This window comes from Podarcis vaucheri (assembly GCF_965113315.1).
Source record: "Podarcis vaucheri genome assembly, chromosome: Z".
Classification (NCBI taxonomy): domain Eukaryota; kingdom Metazoa; phylum Chordata; class Lepidosauria; order Squamata; family Lacertidae; genus Podarcis; species Podarcis vaucheri.
In genome coordinates this window covers 30,425,496-30,444,055 of record NC_138758.1, presented here as the reverse complement: position 1 = coordinate 30,444,055, position 18,560 = coordinate 30,425,496, and the positions used below count along the sequence as shown (strand labels likewise).

Genomic DNA, 18,560 nt, shown 5'->3' with positions numbered 1-18,560 from the left:
CCAGTTACGGGCTATGCCCTGTATCCCCACGTCTGCGAGGCGGTGGTACAGAAGATCATGATCGACCATGTCAAAGGCTGCTGACAAATCTAAAAGGATCAGCAGTTCTGACCCGCCTCGTTCCAGTTGTCTACGGAGATCATCTGTTAGGGCAACCAGAGCTGTCTCGGTCCCGAAACCAGGAGGTTTTAGAGGCTTTTATGATTGCCTGGCTTTCAGTTTATTGTTTATTAGAAAATTGCATTTTAATATTAAATTGCATTTTATTCCTTTTTGAATATGGTGGTATAAATATGTTTTACATAAATAGGTAAAATGATCAATGCAAGTTTTAATCTACTTTTACTTTTACTCTATTGCTATTTTGACTTTTAAAAAGTCTTACACTATTATTGCTGTTAATTATTCCTAATTATTCCTACAAGAAAGAAGATTCCACCTAAACATTAGGAAGAACTTCATGACAGTAAGAGCTGTTCGACGGTGGAATTTGCTGCCAACGAGTGTGGTGGAGTCTCCTTTTTTGGAGGTCTTTAAGCAGAGGCTTGACAACCATATGTCAGGAGTGCTCTAATGAAGTTTCCTGCTTGGCAGGGGGTTGGACTCGATGGCCCTTGTGGTTTCTTCCAACTCTATTATTCTATGATTCTATTGATAATTTTATTGTTTTATAATTTTCGTAAACCAGTTTCGCGGTATTTTAATTTAAAAAATGGTGCATAAATTTTATGAAATAAATAATCGTTAATAATTAATAAACAGCTTGTCTTTTAAAATTGACGCATCCCTCTAACCCCTCCCTGTTACCCCTCCCTTTGGGGGCTGCTGAGCGCAAAGTCTGGCGCAGAACCCAGAGACAGGCTGTGCGGGCTGCCTGTCAGTCCGCACGAAGTCCGCCTAACCGGTCTCTGGCGGCCAATCATATCGCAACAGCTTACCCCATTCTCATTTGTCAACGGGAGTCTGACGCGTCCTTCCTACTCCCCCCGTCCCCCCTCCCCTCCCGAACTCCTTTCTCCTCCACTTCCAGTCCAAAAAGTAAAAGTTCGGGTAGGGGCGGAGACTTAGTGAAAGAGGAAGAAGCGCAGGGGACCAATACCTAGGCAGCGGAAGTTTCTTTCACCCAATCCGGTACTGGCCCGACGCGCGGCCTGGCCTATGGGCGCCGGGCTGCCCGTGAGTGGCTTTTCTGCCTGTCGCTGAAGGAAGGGAGGCCGGTTCAGTCATGGCGGCGTTTCTGAGGGTTCTGGCTCTGGCTTTCTTGGCCGTGCTGGCCGGCTCCGGCGTCGGAGGGCAGAAGAAGAAGGAGGTGAGTGGGGCTGGCTGGAGGAGGGCCGATGCGATCGCGATCCAGGCGCGGAGGAGGAGAGGGAGAGGGGCACACCGAGGTCATCCAACCGCCCACCTTTCTTACTCTCAGGGCCCAACTTACGGAGGCTCGTTTGCTAGGCCCGCAGTTATCCTAGGAAGAGCTGTGTATGTGTGTGTGTGTGTGTGTGTGTGTGTGACGGACTACAGGGTTGCCTAGCATGTGCAGAGTGCCGCCGCCGCCTCAAGCACTTTGCATCGCTTAATCGCCGTTCGTCTCTCCCACTGCAGTCCTGTGGGAGTCTTCGCCCCCCTCAGGCTGCTGCTGCTAAGTTGCCGCCGCAGAGAGTTCCTTGGTGGAGAGATGGATTCATAACAAGGGATGACGATGATGAAGATTATAATGAATGAAAAAGTTGTTGGCTGCGCCTTCAGCTGCTGCCAGTTACACTGCAATAGAATACGTTTCGCCTAATTTATGCACGACCAGGCTGCAGCTATAGGCGCAAGCGAATTAGTGCCGCCAGATTTTAGCAAGAGATACCTAGAAGAGGGCGCGTTTTCCTGTCACGTAAGGTAAACGACGGGCGCTGCCTGCGCTGAGGAGGAGGAGGATCCGACGGTTATGACTCTTAGTCAGGCAGTAAATGGCAGATGATGAGGGAGAGAACTGAGAATGGGGCAGCATCTAAGGGTGCCTTGGCATGTCTATGCAGACCGTATGTTGTGTGGCCAAGTTCATGGAATCAAAGGCTTGTTGCTGGTTGCATTATCTGAATGCTGTGAACAAGCCTAGTGTACTCCATATAATCTGGACATCTTCCGTGGCCTCTGACCACAGGCTGATGGGAGTTGTAGTCTGTCAACATCTGTAGGACACGAAGTTGCAAGCAGCACTGAGGAAGTGAATATTCACCTTGATTTATCAATGCTAGTTGCTGTAAAGAAATGGTCCTGGGAAGGAGATGAAATGATAACATACTGGAAAGGCTAAAGAGAAGACATAAGTATTCCATTCTCAGTCTCCCAACACAGCTTAGGAGCTGGGTCTGATTCTGGGATCATGCAGCTAATACATTATTATTATTTAAATGTCATACATGGTTGTTCAGATTAAGCTGTAGCAGCTTAGACTCCTAGTAGAAGACTTGTTTAACAGAAACTATTTTCTTCTTTCCAATTTTATATTTTAGATGGTTCTTTCAGAAAAAGTGAACCAGCTGATGGAATGGGCTAGCAAACGGTCGGTAATTCGACTGAACGGTGATAAATTTCGTCGTCTTATAAAGGCACCACCAAGAAACTACTCTGTGATTGTTATGTTCACTGCGCTTCAGCCTCACAGACAATGTGTTGTGTGCAAGTATGGATTTAAATTACTTGAAAATTCATTATTACAGAAAACCTTGTATGCTTTTTTGTGTCACAGTATTTCTCCTTTGTTTTATCCTTTTTACTTCAAACTTATTCTGTTGTACTCAAGGGAAAAGCACCATGCTAGCATTCAAAAAATCAGGTGTACCAAAAGATTGTTGAAGTAGCAATTAATCATTGTGATATTTTGAAAATAATTCTTTTAGAAATGATATAAAGTCATACACAAGGAGTTGCTTTTTAAGTTAAAAGTACTATACCTGCTTCTTATGAAGAGAATTTGACAGAAAGAATGTCTCTTCAAATTATTCATGTAGGTATTGTGCTTGCTAAACCTTATTCAAGCACCTGATTCACAGACCATCATCTTTAATTGACTTAGCATTTGGCATCAGACTTAAATTCTACCTGCGCACCTCTGAAGTGCCAACCGTAACTGGTTTAGCATTTAGCATTAAAGATTTAAATTCTACTTACTCAAACCTGGAGTGCCATCTGTTCTCAAATTATAAAAATATTCTCAAAGAAATTCTCATTGACATGAGGGATCCAGCTAAAGACATTATTTATTGGTACTACATTAGCTGAGACTGAGGGATGTGGGTCTTTGAATCCTACCAAATAAAAGGCTTTCTCCAAAGAAAGCAAAATTGTAACTTTGTGGGAACGCCAGGAAGTATATGCATCCCTGTCAGTTCAGATGCTGTTCTTTTGTAGTGGTGACTTGTGGCTGCATGATCATTGCTGCTGTTCAGGTTTCTTCTTACAGCTAGTGTGAAAGTGTGGGCTTACGTTCTTCTGATGGGCTAAATGCTTTTAAATCTTGACATGGTTAGATGCTTGAACAGCACTTTCTTACATTTTTGTAGGCAAGCTGATGAAGAATATCAGATTCTGGCAAACTCATGGCGGTACTCAAGTGCATTCACAAACAGGATCTTTTTTGCCATGGTTGATTTCGATGAAGGCTCTGATGTATTTCAAATGGTAATGTGCTTCTTGCGTAGTTATACTTGTGGAGTAGGATTAAGAAAAAGATGTGCATTACTGTTTTGTTTTTAAAAACGGTTTACACTTACTGGGGCATCAGTAACATAAACATACTTAATATTACTCTAATATTTAGGATTGCACATTAAGTAATAACTTGCTTCTTCAGAGCATTTCAAACTAAGTGGAGTGGGAGGGAAGAAATAAGTTTTTCTGGTAACCTGTAGTACAACTGCTGGTATTTATGTGAGGCAGTGGAGTTTGCAACATAGACCTATGTGTCTTGGTTCACAAGTTATGCCTGGATAACTTCAGAATCTGAGCTCCATTTCAGAGCATGGATTTTAGGTAGCAGCTCAACAGACAATTTGAGTGACAGTACATTTCTTTGTGTTTCTTAAAAAATACAGCTCAACATGAACTCTGCTCCAACCTTCATTAATTTCCCACCAAAAGGGAAACCGAAAAAAGGTGACACATACGAACTGCAAGTACGAGGTTTTGCTGCTGAACAGCTAGCCCGTTGGGTTGCTGATAGAACTGATGTCAATGTAAGTAAAGGCCAGACTTCAACTTCTATGCAGTGTTTTGCTTCTAACTGTAATATAAAGAAATATATTATTGTTCTGTTGCCTCAAATAGCAGGACTGCCACACGAAGAGAACAAGTTCATGAGCACTTGTCCATCTTTTCCACCGTATGCATACACTCAATACAATTATTTCTTTTAAACCAGAACAGTTTACTTAATCTTATTTTGGTGCTCTATTAAATCATGTTTTCCATGGTGGATGGAGAAAGAGTCGGTGGGTTGAACTGTTAGATATTTTTATGGAGAGGCAATTTTGTTGTCTCCTGTGCTTCCCAGTTGTCATGAGCATCCTGGTAAAACTGCTAGTGATTGGAGTGTCTTTTTAAAAATACTTTTGGTATATTCTCATGTCACTTTTCAAATTATTTTCAGGGCATTCTAAAATCCAGCAACAACCCTTTGCTATGGTTTTTGTATTATTTTTGCAGCTTAATCCTATCCTTAATCCTATATTATCTGGGAGTAAGGCCACTGTGTTCGGTGGGAATTGTTTCCACATAAGTGTGCATGTAATAAATGCAGCTTTAAATTGTTTAAAAGTTCTTATTAGAGATCTGTGGGCATCTGCACCATTTACCTGTAAGGTAAAATTGACTGCAACTTGGAGCAGGAATACCTCAGTGGTACATCTCAGTACATCTTCATTGTGGTCTAGTATACTCCGTGCTATTTCTGAGGTTTTGTACACAAGATGAAACATTTTCTTTTTAAAGCAGATGTTTTTGTCATGTGCTTCCTGGCTATAGTTTAATTGTAACCTACTTTGAGGTAGCTTATGAGAACAACAGAGTGTAATGTAATTAAAATATTGAAATTATTTGTATACTTCAGTGTTACTTCTCAAAAGCAATTTTCCGCATGGAACACTTTAGATTTTTTTTTTTTAGAAGTTGAAGTAGCTTTGCTGCATTCTCAAAAACTTACCTATCCCTCTAGTAGTAAAACTGTTCAGGAATTATTGGTGCCTATATATTTTTGTACAGAATTCTTCCAGTTTGTTTTAATGTGCAAACTGTTTTTGACTTTCATAGATCCGTGTGATAAGGCCTCCAAACTATGCTGGGCCCTTGATGTTGGGGCTGCTCCTCACTGTTATTGGTGGCCTTGTGTACTTAAGAAGAAGCAACCTGGATTTTCTGTATAACAAGACAGGCTGGGCTTTTGCTGCTTTGGTAAGCAAATTATGTTGTAATCACTTTGTTTCCTCTTTTCTCCCCAGGATCCCTCTCCCAACCTTCCTCATCACTTGGCCTATTCTTTGCATGCATCTACTGTGATCTGGCTGTATTGTTTTTCAGTTTAAAAAACAGATTGTCATTCTGGTTTTTAGTAACAGTTTCTTTTCCACTGATTCAGATGGAAGGGCTGCTGTATCTTGTGCCCCATTCCTGTCAGCATCGCCCTTGAGCCAGTGCCACCAACTGGACTCATCCACTTCAGCCACGACTGGGCTAGGCAAGCTGGGTAGCACTTCCAGAGACCACCTTCTGCACAGGAACAGGTCAAAGTGCTGTGGACTCACAGCTTAGAGTTGTGAGCACTGGATTCACTCCAACAAGAAGACAGTCGTCGCACAGCAGAGTATAGCATAGCATAAACGACTTGGAGAGCAGCTCTGTAGAATATCTTCTTTATTCTATCTACAACTATAATACACAACTATATACAGAGCTAAATGAGGTCTAAACGAAAAATGCTGAACTGCACTGAGTGTCTGCAACTGCTCTTAGCAGCAACCTTATCTATACACACGATCTCTCTCTAACACTCAGTCTCTCTCTCTCTCTCTTTGATGTGAGGCTGGAGCGAAATAAGTAGAGAGCAGAAAACCACCCCTCCTCTCTGGAGAATCAGCAGGGGTGAAATCTCCTCAATTCCAGGGGAGTATTAGCAAACAGGGTGGCTTTGGATCCTGAAGATCCACTGCCATTTCTAGAAAATCCCTTCTTGTTCTCTCAGAGTTCTGATATCAGAGTAATAATGGCTGTGGACCTTTCTGCAGCTTCATAAAGCAGGTATATGAGGTCAGATCTTCTTGTCTGAGGTTGAACCTCTCTGTCCTTTGAGAGGGAAATCAGGAGAATACTATTCTTCCCCCACTCCCACCCCTAAGATTGTGGCAAAATGTTTTTTGTTTGCTTGTTTGTAAATTGTTTTGAGTTTACATTTTAAAGGAAATAAAATAGCTTCATTCCCATAGTGGGAGCTCTTTTATTTGAGGAAAGATGCAGTTGTGAAATTACTGTTTTCTGTTGGATTAAAAAAAGGGTTTTAATTGCTTTGCTTGGGGCATGTTCAGTATTGGCAGCCACTTGTGGACAGGATGCTCTTGGCTGTGTCACATGATTGTGTAATATGCAATCATGATGTGGGCATAAATGAAATATAAACTTGTTTTGAGGATTCAACTAGGACACAGGCTCAGAATATATTTTAAATTTAAAGCTGTGGGGAAATAGTGGAAACAAATTAATGATCAGTATTGTTTGAGGTCACTTAAAAGGTGAGCAATGTTTGAATCAGGGATGTCTTTCTTGGTGCTTACAAGTTTACTGATTTCTCAACGTGTTGTTTCCAGTGTTTCGTTCTGGCAATGACATCAGGGCAAATGTGGAATCACATCAGAGGGCCACCATATGCTCATAAGAATCCCCATACAGGTCAAGTGGTAAGTGATCGTTTAAAAAACAAACAAACATCAAAACTCCAGTATAACTTTTTAAAATATGTTAACATGTCTTTCAGCATATACTCCCCTTCCAAGTTCATTTGTAAAAATCTAAAACACATGAAAATACAACCCCCATCCCATAAAAGCAGCAGCTACTAAGTATTTTTTCATGTGTCAAAGTGTCAAACAACTCAACCACAGACTTCAATTAATGTTTCTCAAGAGGCTTTCTAAGGACCAGCAGAGTGTCTCTCTGGTTCCAAAGAGTTCCAGAGATTCCCACCCTGGGAGAAAGCACTATTCCTTGCACTCACACAATTTAATAGCTCTTGCTTGATGGACCAGAGAGCAGGGCTCCTGCTTGGGCAGGCTCATACAGGTATAGGTGGTGCTTTAGACAACATAGTCACCAACGATTTAGGGTTCTAAAGGCCACAACCAGCTTTGAATTGAGTCCAGAAGCAGAGTGGTTGTCAGTGTAACTGATACAGGATAGGTGTATTCAGAACAGGAGGTACAGAATATGTAACAGATACAGAACAGGAGTATTCAGAATAGGTGATACATTTTTTACTGAAGTGTGTAGATTATTGTAGCTAGTATACATTTCTCTCCTCCTGAATCTTTTTTTGCCACACTCTGCCTGTTAAAGAGGTCCCTGATTAGGCATATTTCTTACTTCAATTTATTGTTAAAGGTTCTGTCTTTCATACCTGTAGGCCTCTTAAATGTGAAACCAAGAGTTTCTAGGCTGTGCTAACAGTGAAAATAATGTGGTTATTTTAAGCAACACTTCATTGCTTTCGGATTCTCACAAACTGTTGGTCACAGTAATGCTTCTAAATCTCGCATTTTCAGTTTTAAAAATATATACGTTTTTGCCTCCTATTTACTTTCACTACATACTGTTCAATTCAAAATTTATGTATCCTGTATTTGTTTGTATTCAACTTGGTTTTGCTCAGAGCTGACCCACTGAAATTAAGGAACGTGATTAAATTATGCCCATTAATTTCAATGAGTAAGACTGAGTTCAGTGCCATCCCATGTTTAGTAAAAGTGCAGAAGCACATTGAATTGAGTTTTCTGTTTGAAAACTTGCAAAGGTTTAACATGGGGACCTTCTTTATAAGTCTGCTTTAAACCTTGATCAGGAGAGTTCTGTAGTTATTTTGGCACATGGCTTGCAATCAGAGCTCCTGCATGAAGCAGGATTGCCCTCTGTCTCCTCTGCTTTTTGTGCTGGCCCAGATGTTTAGCAATTTGCTGCGAGTTTTAGTCTGCCACCACATCTCTACTTATTTAGATTCATACCAAGAATGATTGAAGACTGGAATTTTTTAAAATTGGCAAAACCTGATTCTAACATTTATACATATATACAATGAAAGCCTTGTTTGCCACACAGAGTATTATTTCAATTGACTTCACAAGGGGGTGAGACAGTACGTAATATTGGATGGTGTTACACCATGTGACCTCTGCACAGTGATATCATGAACTGGCTGGCTGAAGGGGAGTGGTGGGTGGCACCAGCCGGGGAACCCCCAATGGAAACCCCAGAGCAGGAAGGCTCAGAGCCAGGGGATTGGTGGTGGGATGCTGAGGAGAGGTCAGGGGGAGAGGCTTGGAAGGAAGGCCTGGATGTTGAAGGTGCAACAGGGTTTAGTGAGTAGGAAGTGTTGGTGACAGGGAGCAGTTCAGACTCCGAGGCTGAAGCAGAGGATGGGGGTCAAGAGGCTGCTGAAGAATCCAGGGACTCGCCCTCTCCTGCTGCGACAAGCTCCCCTCCTTCTTGGTCTCCAAGCGCCGATACTTGCTGAGTTGTATAAAGTTAAACTGACTAAAGAGTTAACTTCACTAACAATGAAGCCTTGCGTCTTTCGTATTGACTTGCATCTGACTCTGGCCCTGACAAGTATGAAATATGATCACATCTTGTTATGTACCAGGGACAGAACAAAAACATATATATCCGAACACCCCTGGAACCACCCCTGCATGAGAAATTTTACCTCCCAGAGCTGGTGCACTGAACAGATCTTGCCCCCACAAACAAGGCAGAGAGCTTTTATGCTCTCCTACTTGCATACTGGGCTCTGGGAGGCTCTCTTGTTGCTTCTGGGAGGCTCTCACAAGATCTGAGTTCCCACAAGATCTTGTGAGAGCCTCCCAGAGCTTGGTAAGCAAGGTGGAGAGCTTAAAAGCTATTTGTGTGCCAGGAAAACCCAGAACAGAAGGAGCTTTTAAGCTCTCCAACTTGCATGCAATTAATTTTCAGGCTTACAACTTGCCAGCTTTCAGCTACAGAGGTTGAAATTGTGCTAGTTAATTGTGTGCAAGATGTGATCATACGGTATTACTAGTAATCCAGGGATTGGACCAGCTGCGTGGATACAAATCAAATGTATTGTGAATTGTAGTTCCTATAGGAAAAATCCATTTAAGCAGTTTTGTAAAAATGCTTAGTCAGACATAAAAAAATCCGTTTTTGGCATCTTATTTTTGGATTTGGAGGTGGTGGTACCCTCCAATTTTCTCACTGGTGTTTCATCTGGTTAGAGAAAAAACCCAAGGAACTTCTATAATCTTTGGTTTACTCTTATTTCTTAGGTCAACAAAGGAACATGGATATAGGCCTCTGAAAACACATGGAAAGGCATTTTAATATAATTAGACAGGGACCAATCGACCCATATGCTCATTTTCAATGGGTATCATTGGGGCACTTTGTATGGTAGGGGGAAGAGGTATAATTTTATTTTAAGTTAATTTCTTATTTATGCAAAACCAATAAACATTTTTTAAAAAAACAACTTCAGAAGCCAAACACTGATAGTAAATTCATCTGAATACACTTAAATGGAAGTTGCACACTTCTTAAAGGAGGATAAGGAGTGTGTGTTAGAAAGACCAGTAACCTTTTTAGTTGGGTCCTGTTGCTCCTTTGCATATCTTAGGGAGAAAGTGAAACTGCATTTCTTGGAAGCAAATCTTTTATGCAGTTTTGTTAGTTGTCGTCTTTAAAGTGCATATATGCATTTCATAAACCAACTGGATAGATTTCCCTTTTGCTGGGAGGTATGGTATTTTGTGTTATGGCTCCAACTTCTGGTCAAGGCAGGTGCAAACGCTTTGGAAAAAGGCTATAACAGCCATGATGCTCCAGTAAGCAGTAGTTCCCAGTGGTCTGTGGCACCATTCACATAACAAAAAGTACTATAGAGAGAGCAAAATTTTCAAAAGTAGGGGTCCATGGCTTGGCTTTTGAAACAAAAGGGGTCCACAGAACTTAAGTAATTGGGAACCACGAGTTCGCTCCTCTCTTGGTCAGATTAGGTACAATTGCTTCTCTCCGACTTTCTCTTTGGCTCTTGGGTAGATGGAATTGCTGAAAGAGTGCTTTTCCTTGCTTTTTGAGATTGTTATAGGTGACAGTAACAACACAGTCTCTAGCCTAGGAGGACTGGGCTATTGCCTTTGTAGGTTAAAACCAGCATTTTAAATGTAGAAAGCAATCGCTGTTACATATCCTGAAATATTGTTGTAGTTCCTGGCAGGAGATGGACCATCGCATGGAGTATTAGCCGACCTGAGAAGGCAGGTACCACAGTAATATGCTCTGGGAATAACTACTGATTGGAACAGTTTTGCAGTCAGCAGAATCCCTTTTAAGCAAGTCTGGAGACTGAGTGAACCTGGCTTTTCATCCCCATGTAGATATGTGTGTGAGCCTGTGCAAATTTAGATCAGGAATCTTATAATCAAATATGAAATAATCAAAACTGCATAATTTTTTAACCCTTTTCTTGCAGAGCTATATCCATGGGAGCAGTCAAGCCCAATTTGTTGCTGAAACACACATTGTTCTGCTGTTTAGTATCCTTGTTAACAACAAATACTTAAGCTTGAAAGCCTTTCAACCAGATCTAGCCAAAGTTTCCTGGGGTTTGCATTGGTGACTTTGCAGCCTTCTAAAGAAATCATTGATCAGATCAAGCAAGTAGTTGCTGAATTCTGATGCCAGTCAGGTGTGGTTATCTGAATGGAAAACCATTGTAATTGCTAGATTTTCATATAGGTGGTAGCCAGCTACATTAAGAGTAGACTCAGTGAAATGAATACTGTAGATCTAAATGTGTGTCCATTATTTTCAGTGGCTCCTCTCTCAGTAGGATTGCTGTTATTTTTAAGGACAGACATGCTTAAGATGTTTGTACTTTTACCTCTTGTTATAAACATTCCTGGTGGTTATCTGTATAAGTTTAGGCTTTGAATTGTAACTTCAAAGTGCCACAGACTGTGCATTTCCCTCGCTATGCTTCTTGAGTTTGTTTCTGTTAGTACAAACTGAAAATGGCATTGCTTGTGAAGTGGGTTGTAATCCATGAAAGCTTTTGACTCAATAAGTTTGTCTTTAGAAACTCCTTTGAATTATTTGATTTGGTTAACATTGTGTAACTTATGCTGCCCGCCCCATCCCTAATTCAGTGATTTCCCCCTCCAGCTCCCCTCACTACTGTCTCTTGCTTCCAATTGTGCATAAAAGATAACAAGTCAGGTGGGGTGGGCGGGAATCTAGCAAGGTTTTGAGAATGCAGAGACCTAAAACATAATGACTCTTACCCTTCCTCCTTTTTTCTGTAGTTCAACCCAGAATGCTAGGACAAGGTTGCTGAGTTCAAACTTGGCTCAGTCTTGCAAACTCTGCAACTACAGCAAAAGTTAGGATTTTTCTAAATGCATAGCATTAAGAAACTGGATAGGAATGTGCCATACTTTTGTTCAGCCTGTTGAAGTGGTTTAGCCTTAAACAGCTTTCTCAGATGCTGGTGTTACTCTTGGGATGGTGCTCCTGCATGAAGCTGCAACTTCTGACCTGGAGGTAATGAAGAGAAAAAGTAAGTACCGGATTTCGCTTCACCTGGCAGGGATGGTAATGTTGGGTTGCAGCGCCATCTTCTGGTCAATCCTGACACCACAGCATTCTCCTTCCTTCCTTCCTTCCTTCCTTCCTTCCTTCCTTCCTTCCTTCCTTCCTGTGCCTGGAATGCAGCGTGCTTGTATTTTTAAACAGGGAATGCCAGGATGTGAAAAGCAGGTGTGTGTGTGTCCATAAAAAATATTTTGGTACTTGGGAAAACTTTCCTCTGGCAGTTGTGTTGTCAGTAAGAATAGGTTTGTTACTTGTTGCTGGTTTTCTAAGTTGTATGGCCTCTTTTGCTCCTTTTGAGAGTTTTCTCACAAATTCAGTTGGAACTGCAGTTAGACAATCTGCGTGGGTGGCGTTGCGGTCTAAACCACTGAGCCTAGGGCTTGCCAATCAGAAGGTTGGCGGTTCGAATCCCCACACCGGGGTGAGCTCCCATTGTTCAGTCCCAGCTCCTGCCCACCTAGCAGTTCGAAAGCACGTCAAAGTGCAAGTAGATAAATAGGTATCGCTCCAGTGGGAAGGTAAACGGCATTTGTGTGAGCTCCTCTGGTTCGCCAGAAGTGGCTTAGTCATGCTGGTCACATGACCCGGAAGCTGTCTTCGGACAAATGCCGTCTCCCTCGGCCTATAGAATGAGATGAGCGTGCAACCCCAGAGTCGTCCGCGACTGGACCCTAACAGTCAGGGGTACCGTTACCTTTAAGCATTCTTTAAATTTGTTTCATGATTGATTATTTTCATGCTGTTTTGGCAAGCTGACTTCATTTTGTGATTTATTTCCTGCAGTAATGTGTATGGCTGGCATCGGTTTGGTCGTCTTGTTCTTCAGTTGGCTGCTGTCAATATTTAGATCTAAGTACCATGGCTATCCATACAGGTATGTATTTTTTGCTATTTAAAATCCCTTTATCCCAATAAATATCTTTTTAATAGTATTTTGACATCGAGCTTCCCTGAAAAAAAATTGCATAGTTTGTTTGTTTGGATAGTTCCAAACTATTAATAATACTTAAGAGAACACTGAACATGGTGTCACTTTTTTCCTTAATGATGTTTTATGAAGTAACACTAATGTCTCAACAAATGAAAATGATCTGTAGAAAACATAACTTGAAAAAAGAGACATTGCATATACTTTAGTAAACCAAGAAATCTTTAATAAAAAAATACATTTAAATAAATAAATTGATGTTTTATGAAGAATATGAATTAGACTGATTTTTTAAAAACAAACAAGTTAGAAGATAAATAAACCAGATCAAGGGATGCAAGCATGGCCATTCAGAATGCACAATGCAGTACATCACAGGGTTAAAACCACAGGGGGGAATCTTTATTTTATAACCAGACAAAAGACTACCTTTTCTGTTTTGTGATTAAAGAAAAAACATACTTTGTAACTTGGGAAGTATTTGGACAAGTCTCTAAAATATGCTAGGCCTACATGCGGTATACAAATGGCATGCACAGGTTCCTGCCTGCAGAGAGATTGTCTAAGTGGGACTTGGAGGGAGAGGACCCTGAGCTAAGAAATCATCAGCTGCTGTTCTGTTGGCATGTTTTCTGTCACACTTCCCAAATGATGCCAACTAAAATTTAAATGCAGCATATTCTGATGCCAAGTACATTTTACATTTCTCTAAAATCAGTGGGTGTTCAATTTGAGTCTTTAGGATTTGTGAGCAATAATTGCTTATTTTGATTTGGTAACCTAAAAAGTGTGTGTTCTCTCTCTCTCTCTCTCTCTCTCTCTCTCTCTCTCTCAGCTTCCTAATGAGCTAAAGAATGTTGCATCTCTGCTGTTTTCCTGAAGCGTGAAATATGTGGACCATGCAACCTCCATTTGAAATGAATAGGAATGAGACTGTTGCACACCAAACCAAAGATGTCAAGTGCCTTGACAATTTGCCCTAAAAGTCATGGGGAGTACAGTGGTACCTTGGGTTAAGTACTTAATTTGTTCCGGAGGTCCGTTCTTAACCTGAAACTGTTCTTAACCTGAAGCACCACTTTAGCTCATGGGGCCTCCTGCTGCTGCCGCGCTGCCGGAGCACGATTTCTGTTCTCATCCTGAAGCAAAGTTCTTAACCTGAGGTATTATTTCTGGGTTAGCGGAGTCTATAACCTGAAGCGTATGTAACTCGAGGTACCACTGTATTAAGATACATGCTCTTTTCGCCATTTAATTTAAGTCTAGTATAATTTTGCATCTGGGTTCCTTGTTTCTGATTAGTTTAAAAGAAAACTAAATTTTAATTCTCAGGCGACAGTCCAAAGACCCTCTTTTAGGCAGATCTTAGTGCCTCTGTGTTATGCATAGAGACACCCTGATAATCACAGTTACCACCACTTGTAGCTTCATGAACTACTGGACTTATTCATAGTTCCGCTGCGTTTCAGGGTGGCTTTTAGCGGGGGGGGGAGCACAGGGAGGGCTGCTTTGACAAGGGAGGTGCCCCAAAACAGTACAGTGTGCATGTGCAGCTTTCCATGCAGTCTTTTGGGCTGTGGCTTTAACTGTTATATACATTGCATTGTATTTCTGGTACCTACAAGAACTTTACATTTTGCCCATATTTTTCTCTCCCTATTGCAAAGGACTCATTGCAGATGCATTCAGTAGGTCCCTCTTTGTAAGGCAGATGTTCAGCTTCCAAGTGATCTGATTCTATGTTGGGCAAAAGATTCCTGCATTGCAGGGGGTTGGACTAGATGATCGTTATGGTCCCTTCCAATTCTATGATTCTGTGATGACATTTTTAACCTTGGTTTCTGTGCAACATGTTCCAATGCAGAGCCAACTGGGAAGAGAAGTTGACGTGTTTTTTTTTTTTTTAAGTACATAACTTGAAAGTGACTTCCATAAGCCTTTCTCTCTCTCTCAAACCCTGGAAGCATCTTTCAGTAATACTGCTGTCATAATTATGAGGGGGGGCCCAGTTGCATTCATTCGCGTTGTAATCTACACTAGAACTCCTTCAGTACAGTGCATCGTCCTCTTACTCCATGCACAGTTCAAATGCTCATGACTACCAGAAAGTGTTTTCTGATGTTGAAACTGTCATGTGGGCTTGTAGCCCCAGCAGACCTTTGTTCAATAAAGAAGCATCCTCAACAATTTGTGTTAAAAGGTCCACAGCCCGTATCTGATTCTCTGTGCAGAGCAGCCTGCTGTATACACATTCACAAAGTCAGTGTGGTCAGCCTTGATAGTACCAATTCACTATTGTGTTAGTCTCCCAAACAAGTGAATGGCACTGTTAAAGCTATTCATATTGCCAACTTGCTATGGGCTGAAAATAAGGCCCTGTTCCAGTATGTTAATGACATGCCTACTGTTCTAGGTGCTGTGTGTGTGTGTGTGTGTCGTGCACAGAACTCTTCAGTGCATTTGACACTTGACTCACAGAGCAGTTTTCACATGGAAGCCTGTCTCTAGGAGTTGATTTCCATTGCCAGTTTGGGGCAACATCTCTTAAATCTGAACATATTGCATGCAGAATGCAGGGCAAAGCATCAAACATGTCTGTGCTTTTGCCATTGCCTTGTAATAATATTTCACTGCTTTTCTTTACCTCTGAATGCAGTGGAAAGGTGTGGGGTGAGAGAGGGAAGATCCCAATATGTATAATGAATCTTAGTTGGTGATTGTAAGCTTTATAAGAAAGCCTCTGTTTCTTCTGCTTTTGCTGCTTTCCCCAGCTCCTTCCATGTTCAATGAAAATGATCTGCTTGGTTCTCATCCTGCAGTCCATGAGGATACTAGGAACTGGATCTAGAAGGAATCTTAAAAGGATTCTAGGAACTGTATTAATTTGGAACTTCTGCTTCTTGGCTTGATAACACTGTCTCCTTCAAGGCAGGCCTAATACTGGGTGTGATTGACGACATAGAACAAGAAAAACATAATGCTTTTTCTCGAAGGGAGTGGGTATGGGGAAGGTAAGGGAAATTATGTTTCTCATTAAAAGTTGAATTAGAGGTAACTACTACTATACTGAACAAAGTAGTTTTCTCTTATGCAAATTTGCTATATTTAATTATATTTCAAGTGCCTTAACACCATTAGTCTATTTTTTGATATTGACTCCATAAATATTTTTAAAAATGCATTTTTATACAGCTCACAGCATTCAGTTGTAGCATGGATATTGAAAGGACTACAATGGATTTTGAACAACTTTCAATAAATATTTTACCTACCCCTGCTGTTGTGTTTCTGAACTTTATCACATCTCTAAAACATCATTTGTGGACTACAGTCCACTGTGATGTTTCCCCCTCTGCAAGCCTCAACTTGCTCCAAAGGCTGCATTTTGATAGAAAGATTTTTAGGTGCATTTGACTGAGATGATCTATATCATAAGTGGCCATCATCTAGCTCTATCACATTTGTCTCTGACAAGCAATGTCTGCAGCAGTGAGAACATTGTTAGTAGTAACACCATCCAGGACTTCATTCTGGAAAGATCTGTAGAGTGATCATCCCACTTGCACATTGTACCATAAGATGCACCTAGTTTTTAGAGGAGGGAAACAAGAAACAAGAAAGCAACGCAAAGCCTCTTTAGTGAAGAGGCAGGAGCGCTTCAGCTGCGCTCAAGAGGCTTTGCGTGGCTATCCCTGAAGCCAGGAAAGCAAGAGGAATTGGTGCGCACCGATCCCTCTTGCTCTCCTGGCTTCAGTGATAGCTGCGCAGCCTGCATTTGCTCCGTAAGACGCACACACATTTCCCCTTACTTTTTAGAGGGGAAAAGTGTGTCTTATGGAGCGAAAAATACGTTATTTATCGTTTGTTTATTTGATCTATATGCTACCCTTTATTGAAAGGTCCCAGGGCATTGTACAACATTAAGAACAAACTTTTCACAATGTAATAATAAAAACATAATACAGAGGATAATTATACACAGTATAATAATAATAATCATCATCATCATCATAACAGCCATAGTCCCCGCATTTAATAGACCATAGATTGAGAGGCTTTCCCTCGTATTCTTCTACAGTAGTTGAGCAGAGTGGAGGGATCACTAACACCAAGCCCTGGTAGCAGCAAGGCCCCTGAAGTCAGCTGTCACCTGACTGTTGGGATTCCTGTCTGCTAACTTCCAGCAACAACAAAACCCAAAGCCTTCATTGAACAGCATAAGGGATGGAGTGGGTTCCTACCAACCCACTTTGGGAACCACTGTGCTAACCACTTCTAAAGCGCTTTTCTGCCTTTGACAGTTGCAGAAGATGTGGTGTCCCTGCTACGTCTTCATGCTACACAGCTTCATCTGTTGCATAACCATGTGGCTTGCAGAGAATCCTATCTAGAACACGCAAGTAATAATAATAATAATAATAATAATAATAATAATAATAATTTTTTATTTATACCCCGCCCTCCCCAGCCAAGGCCAGGCTCAGAGTGGCTTACAAGCAATAATAAAAACAAGATGAATGATTACAACTTACAAACAAAAATAAAATACAACATTAAAATAATGGAATATTAAAATGTAGCCTCATTGCAGGAGAAGGAAAAGAAAAAAGAAAACGGGAGGGAGGGAATCAAATTGGCTCCAAGCCAAAGGCCAGGCGGAACAACTCTGTCTTACAGGCCCTGCGGAAAGAAATCAGATCCTGCAGGGCCCTGGTCTAATGAGACAGAGCGTTCCACCAAGTTGGGGCCAGTGCTGAAAAGGCCCTGGCTCTGGTTGAAGCCAATTTAACTTCCTTAGGGCCTGGGACCACTAGGGTGTTGTTATTTATGGACCTTGAGGCTCTCCGTGGGGCATACCAGGCGAGGCGGTCCCGTAGGTACGAGGGTCCTAGGCCGTGAAGGGCTTTAAAGGTCAAAAGCAGCACCTTAAATCTGACCCTGTACTCCACCGGGAGCCAGTGCAGCTTGTAAAGCACTGGATGAATATGCTCCCATGGCAGAGACCCCGTGAGGAGCCTCGCTGCAGCATTCTGTACCCGCTGGAGTTTCTGGGACAGCTTCAAGGGCAGCCCCGCATAGAGCGAATTACAGTAGTCAAGCCTGGAGATGACTGTCGCATGGATCACTGTGGCCAGGTCGGGGCGGGAAAGGTAAGGGACCAACTGCTTGATGCGGCGAAGGTGGAAAAATGTCGCCTTGGCTGTTGCTGTAACTTGTGCCTCCATGGAAAGGGAGGCGTCAAGGATTACACCCAAACTCTTAACGGAAGGCAATGGCACTAACTGGGCCCCCTCAAGAGAAGGGAGTTGGTCCCTCATCCCCATACCATCCCGACCCAGCCATAGGACCTCTGTCTTCGAAGGATTTAGTTTCAATCGGCTCCCACGAAACCATCTGGCCACAGCTTCCAAGCATCTGGTCAGTGTGTCCAGGGCCGAGTCAGTGTGGCCATCCATCAGCAGATAGAGCTGAGTGTCATCAGCATATTGGTGACAGCCCAGCCCAAAGCTCCGGATAATCTGGGCGAGGGGGCGCATAAAGATGTTAAAAAGCATCGGGGAGAGAATTGCGCCCTGTGTTGACAACCTATCTAGCCTTAGGAACTTCTGACCACTGGCCATGTGGAAAGCTGCACCACTACGGCCTCCCCAGGGAATGTTGTTGGCATCTGTCGTGAGCAGGGGTCTGCAACCTAAGGTTCACGGGCCACAAGCAGCCCATGGGGGTCGTTTAAACAGTCCCCTAGCTGCCTGCTTGGCGA

At 42.1% G+C, this 18,560-nt stretch overlaps 1 protein-coding gene across 1 annotated transcript; it reads left to right on the top strand.

The window, feature by feature from the left end:
• The first annotated feature begins 1,149 nt into the window (after positions 1 to 1,149).
• Positions 1,150 to 16,075, top strand: MAGT1 (magnesium transporter 1). Its single transcript, XM_082208280.1, has 10 exons — positions 1,150 to 1,309; positions 2,502 to 2,671; positions 3,552 to 3,669; positions 4,083 to 4,223; positions 5,296 to 5,436; positions 6,843 to 6,932; positions 10,751 to 10,814; positions 11,762 to 11,836; positions 12,655 to 12,745; positions 13,635 to 16,075. The coding sequence occupies exons 1-10, from the start codon at positions 1,226 to 1,228 to the stop codon at positions 13,648 to 13,650; spliced, it is 990 nt and encodes a 329-aa protein (XP_082064406.1). The 5' UTR covers positions 1,150 to 1,225; the 3' UTR covers positions 13,651 to 16,075.
• Positions 16,076 to 18,560: the final 2,485 nt, after the last annotated feature.

Coding starts and splice junctions, on each gene's coding strand:
- MAGT1 (XM_082208280.1), top strand. CDS start 1,226: ATGGCGGCGTTTCTGAGGGTTCTGGCTCTGGCTTTCTTGGCCGTGCTG. Junction 3,670..4,082: donor GCTCTGATGTATTTCAAATG/GTAATGTGCTTC, acceptor TAAAAAATACAG/CTCAACATGAACTCTGCTCC. Junction 4,224..5,295: donor CTGATAGAACTGATGTCAAT/GTAAGTAAAGGC, acceptor TGACTTTCATAG/ATCCGTGTGATAAGGCCTCC.